This window comes from Pinus tabuliformis, chromosome 3_2, assembly GCF_031772625.1.
Source record: "Pinus tabuliformis cultivar Carrire ecotype Pingquan chromosome 3_2, CPIR1, whole genome shotgun sequence".
In the NCBI taxonomy this organism is placed as follows: Eukaryota; Viridiplantae; Streptophyta; class Pinopsida; order Pinales; family Pinaceae; genus Pinus; species Pinus tabuliformis.
Genome location: NC_142302.1, coordinates 1,070,390,582 through 1,070,396,129, shown reverse-complemented (window position 1 = coordinate 1,070,396,129; position 5,548 = coordinate 1,070,390,582). Strand labels below are relative to the sequence as shown.

The window sequence follows — 5,548 nt, the reverse complement described above, 5'->3', positions numbered from 1 at the left end:
GTTGAAAAAAATTTGGGCGTACACAATTTGCCATCAAATTCCAGTCCTGACTGTTGGAACGCCATAGTCATGTCTCCATTCAGACAGGAAAAAAATCCAAAGATTAATACCCATCTTCTATGTACCTAATTTTTCGGAGGAATTTACCACAGCCGAAAGAATCGACTCGCGATGCTACTTCCATGGCTCAGCGTCGTTCTGATAGCCTTCACCTCCCTCGCCATATTCAGCTCCTGTGCAAATGAAAAGCAACGATACAGTTTCCTCTTTCAGCACTACCTTCGTTTTCTCCATTGTGCGTCCTCCCTCTAACGAAGGGGGGCACGGATTAGCCTTCATCATGACGCCTTACACATCGCTCATGGGTGCTCAGCTGGTCCAGTATATGGGTTTTCTTAACCGCACCAGCAATGGGCAGCCATACAGTAATTTGTTCGCAGTGGAGTTCGACACGAAAAGGAATGTGGAATTTGAAAACCCCGACAGGAACCATGTGGGCGTGGATATCAACAACCTCATCTCAGTCCAGGCCGAGACCGCCGGCTATTGGAATGGGGAGAGCTTCCAAGGACTCAACCTCAAGAGCGAACGAAACATACAAGCCTGGATCGATTATGATCATCCTCAAAGTCTCCTCAACGTTACCATCACGATCGCTGGCTTGTCCAGACTGCGGAGACTGCTGATGTCTCGGAAAATCGATCTGCACAACGTTCTGTGGGAGAAGATGTTCGTTGGCTTTTCGGCGGCGACAGGGTTTTACGTGGAAGACCATTACGTTATGGCGTGGAGCTTCACCACCGAAGGAGAGGCGCCTCCCCTCGACGTGTCGTGTCTCTCTTCATTTGCCAACATGTATTCGGAACGTCTGAGCCGGAGAGTCATAGTTGGCATTGTTGTGGCTGCTTTGGTTCTCTTCTCGCTGGCGATTGTGGTGGCCGTGTTTCTAAAAAGAGCAATAAACAGGGAAACGATCGAAGAATGGGAGAAGGGCTTCCCCATAGATTGGCCAGGGCTAACGAGCCTGCTATTCGGGCATTAAATGCCTGTTTACTTGTAAGTTCGATAGTTATATAGCTTTCAGTGGAACAGAATATTCGGAAAACACTGTGCGTGTCTGTTTTATATGGTTATTGAGCTTGCAGCTAAACGAACATTTAATACTCGATAGCAGACTCGTTAGCCCTTTCCCATAAATTCGCTTACTAGGAACTCAGTATCGCCACGAGTGGGTTCCGGGGCAAAAACGTTTTGGGGTACGGGGGTTTCGGCATGGTTTAAAAGGGTGTTCTCCCCAGCAGCGGCCAAGAAGTCGCAGTGAAATGCATTACTACGGAGGTCACGGAAGGAATGAAGGGGTTTGTTGGAGAGATCTCGAGCATGGGGCGCCTACGACACCGGAACCTGGTTCATCTCGGCGTTGGCAGCCAAAGCCATGTCATAAAGGTTTGGGCTTTTGAAGAAAATGAAGGCGGGGTTGATTTTCCAGAGCGATTTCAAATTTGAATTTCATTAGCCCACGCATAATTTAAAAACTTGAGCATACTATCATGTATGCTCCATGCCATAACCTGCTCCATGCCATAACCTCCAAACGCATAGCGTATTGGAATCCATCATGCATAAGTCATGGTGGATGAATGCGACTACATACAGAGACGTCGACACATTCTCTTATTAATCGGAATCTGTTCGCCGGGAAAATGATGCACACGGGTTGACAGCGAAAGCCATGTCAGAATCCGTCTCCCAAGACTGTTCTTAATGCACATTAAATAATTTATAGAGATGGAAATAAGGCTCGCTAATTTCAACCCTCTATTCTTAATTATTACTAAAAAAATACAATTATATAAATGAAATAACCCATAATAGACATTAAAACACTTCCCACCTAATAAATTTCATATAGTCCAAATTACAAAAAAATGCTAAAAATGAGATAGATTATCATTTATTTATTATTGTTGTTATTATTATTATTTTGTAGGCAAGTAAGATGTTTTTATATTATCATAAATGTACATGGATTACAAACTTGCAAAAGTGAAGTTTTATGTGTGCAACACCAAAATGTGAACAATGAAACAAAACTAGAGTTAAACTAGACGGTATACCACAAAACATGGAATTTGAATGTAAAAATAGATAGAAAAAACTTAGGAATGTTTTAGCCATTTGCCCAAAACTGGGAAACCAAATCGCCTCGAAACTGGGAAACCAAATCGCCTCGAGTTCAAGTGCAATACATAGACCATGGGGTAGCAAAACTCAAAATAAACATTATAGGAACTAGAGAAACTAGAACAATGAAGTGGCAAGTAAGTAAAAAGATATGAGATCCAAATCCTCGAGAGAAGTCATGTTTGGGGGCCAAATTTGGGTTGAATTGGTTCGATTATCGTGTTTGGTGCTTTGTTGGACTGAATTTTTTCCTTTCGGGCATGCTACCGCATCGTGAGATACAAGAATGGATCACGTATCCCTCCAGAAGTTAGGGAGGGCACTCCCATTCATTGTAAGGCAACCTTATGTAGAAGTCCTCTAGATTCCTAGAGGCCTCACCCTTTGTAGTGTCCTCAACTTCAACCTGACTAGACATGATTGATATTTATTCTCCCATAGCTGGAGAAATGTGGCTGGCCAATACTTTCAAATTTTTTTCTTGTGATTTAAAGTGTTCCCGAGGAGAGATCTCTGTCCTTGGCGGGAGGAACCTTGCTCTTCAAATCTGTTATGAGATTTGAAAGATGTTGACGGAGGAGGAGGGGGAAAGGGGATCTTCATCACCCATGCCAGGTTCTGGAGTGTCATTCGCATGTGAACATGAAATGTGTTGGCCTCCACCATTCTGCTTTCAACATTTTCTTTGATTTCTTTCTCGTCTCGTAGTTGTTTGGCCAACAATTTCTTGACAACCTAGAATGCGTTGCTAGCGTTACACCGCTCCCCAACCTCCATAGCGAACACAAGTCTGTGGACTGGAATGTCCTCATCAAATTCCTCTTCCGTCTGAATATGTCATGAGGGAAGAAGTTGACGTCCTCGTCTCCTGCCACCCTATCTAGCACAAGCTCTCTCTTCGACCATAATGAACAGACTGAAGAACTTCCTACTAGTTCGCAGGAGCTAGCTGTAGCTCTCAGTGGCTCTGGACCACCTGCAAACAAACCCTCTCTACACCTATATTGATAATTGAGCTTGAATCCATGTCGTGCACCAAAGGTAAATGAACCATCATCTTCAAAGAATGTGAGACTAGAACGCATTGAATGAGGCACGAAGTGAAGTTAGGGAATCGCTGTCACCCCAATACTTTTGTTTTGTCATGCAACATTCAGGATAAGTGCCCTGGTACCCAATCCACACATATACATCCAATAATAATAATAATAATAATAATAATAATAATAATAAAAGAATTAATATATGAGTTAAACATGTAATGAGAATTTTAACTTTGTCTTAAAAAATTTTAATTTGTAAATAAACTTTGTTATAATGCCATGACTTACTAATAATACCACGTACCAAAAAAATCATAACTCATTCATATGACATGTTCATATAATATTGTTTTAATCAATCAATATTATTAGAACGAAATAATAGACATAAATTTCAACCTTTGATATGTGACTATTAAAATTATTCTAAAATAATTATTATATTATAAAATAATTATGGATAATAAAATTTAATTTCTCAAAACTCTATTCCAAATATTTCAAAAAATATTCCATATTATTATATTTTTACTATCCACTTATTAATTAAATTAAAATTCATTCTAGGGCCAAAAAAAACCACCGTGGGCTTAAATATAAAAAATTTCATATTCTAAAAAGGGAGAAAATGACTAAGGTTAAACATGAGCCATTTCATATCGCAGTAAGAGAGAAAATGATTTGGTTTTTGCTTTACACCATAATAATTTGGCAGTATAGATAGTTGAATTTGAACTTCTTCACCACCTGCCACAGCATGCATAATAAGGTGTATAAAATGCTCTCCGGTTTGATGGCTTTTCTTTTAAAACAATAAACACTCGGCCGCACACTAATTAACTACTGTGGGGTACAGATATGATATAACGCTGGACAGACCAACGCAACTGCATTTACAGTGCGTTAATGAAAATATTTAATGGAAAGTAAAATCATGGGGGATTGAGATGGATTGATAGGTCTTTGAGGAATTTTGATGCGAAGAATCTGATCATTGAAGCGATCCAGCCGCCATGGATGGCTTGGCAATATTGAATGTGACGAGGGATTGTGTGGGTGTGTGTTAAATATTTTGTCGGCAAGTCGAGCATCAGTGGAAAAAGCAAATTGTAATGCGGGGTAGTTGTAATAAAAATTAAGGCATTTATTTTTTGTTTTTCTTTTCCAGGTTGTTATCTCGATTCGCGTGCTGTGAGAGAGAGGAAAGGTAAATGCTTGGCATGTCAGCCAGTATTATCTCGATTCGCGTGTTGTGAGAAAAAGCCAAAAATAAATGCTTGACATGTCAACCAATATTTACTTTTCTATAGTCTACAAAATAAGAATTTCCAAAAATTAACTGTAATGGGTGACAGCTGTCCATAAATATCCTTTATGTGTGGCTGATGATGGTCCTGCAGTCGGCGGAGCTCATTAATCTTTTGCTTTCTCAAGGACTGTAGTGATCAAATTTGCTTTGATATTGGAGGATGCAGCGTGGGCCACACGTCACCTGTCAATTGACTTTGGTGATCTTCTTTTTCAACTTACACATATGAAAATGTTCCAAAGTGCGCATTGACAGTGATTTCCATAAATATCCTTTATGCGTGGCGGAAGATGGTCCTGCAGCCAGTGGAGCCATTAATCATTTGCTTTCTTAAGGACTGCAGTGATCAAATTTGCTTTGATATTGGAGGATGCAGCCTGGGCCACACGTCACGTGTCAATTGACTTTGTTGATCTTCTTTTTCAACTTACATATATGAAAATGTTCCAACTGCGCATTGTGTTGAAAATATAATTTCAACTGCGATCGTCGATATCGCATCGGCAAAATGAAGTGAAGGAATTATAAAGGAGCCTTTGTGTTTGCGATAAGCGATCGCCGATATCGCATCGGCAAAGTTGAAGTGAAGAAATTATAAAGGAGTCTTTTGTGTTTCCGATAAGCGATCGCCGATATCGCATCGGCACATCGCTATCGGCAATATCATAGGGTCGGGGTCTTTGACATGAGTAAAGTTACGATGCGATGGAGTGGACCCGATGGCTTCCCAAAACCAAATTGCATAATGTTTGAAATTCACCCGACGGCAAATATTAAATGTTGCGTGGAGTAAATCTAAGTTTTGGTTGACCATACGTCTTAATGAAATGTCATAGTGGTAGGTAAAATATTAAAGTTTTACATAGAGTTCGTAAGTTTTTTTATGAAAAGGTATGGGTGTATGTACTTATTACATAAATTCTGTATGGGATATGAGTATGTAATTTATTACTGTGTTGACCATTTTTGTTTCTTGGATGGCACACGGGAGGTTTTAGTGTGAGTTCATAGT

At 40.1% G+C, this 5,548-nt stretch overlaps 1 protein-coding gene across 1 annotated transcript; it reads left to right on the top strand.

The window, feature by feature from the left end:
- The first annotated feature begins 340 nt into the window (after nt 1–340).
- On the top strand, nt 341–1,042 carry LOC149184383 (L-type lectin-domain containing receptor kinase V.9-like). Its single transcript, XM_089415319.1, has one exon. It carries the CDS (start codon nt 341–343, stop codon nt 1,040–1,042), a length of 702 nt encoding a protein of 233 aa, XP_089271445.1.
- The last annotated feature ends 4,506 nt before the right edge of the window (nt 1,043–5,548 follow it).

Coding starts and splice junctions, on each gene's coding strand:
- LOC149184383 (XM_089415319.1), top strand. CDS start 341: ATGACGCCTTACACATCGCTCATGGGTGCTCAGCTGGTCCAGTATATG.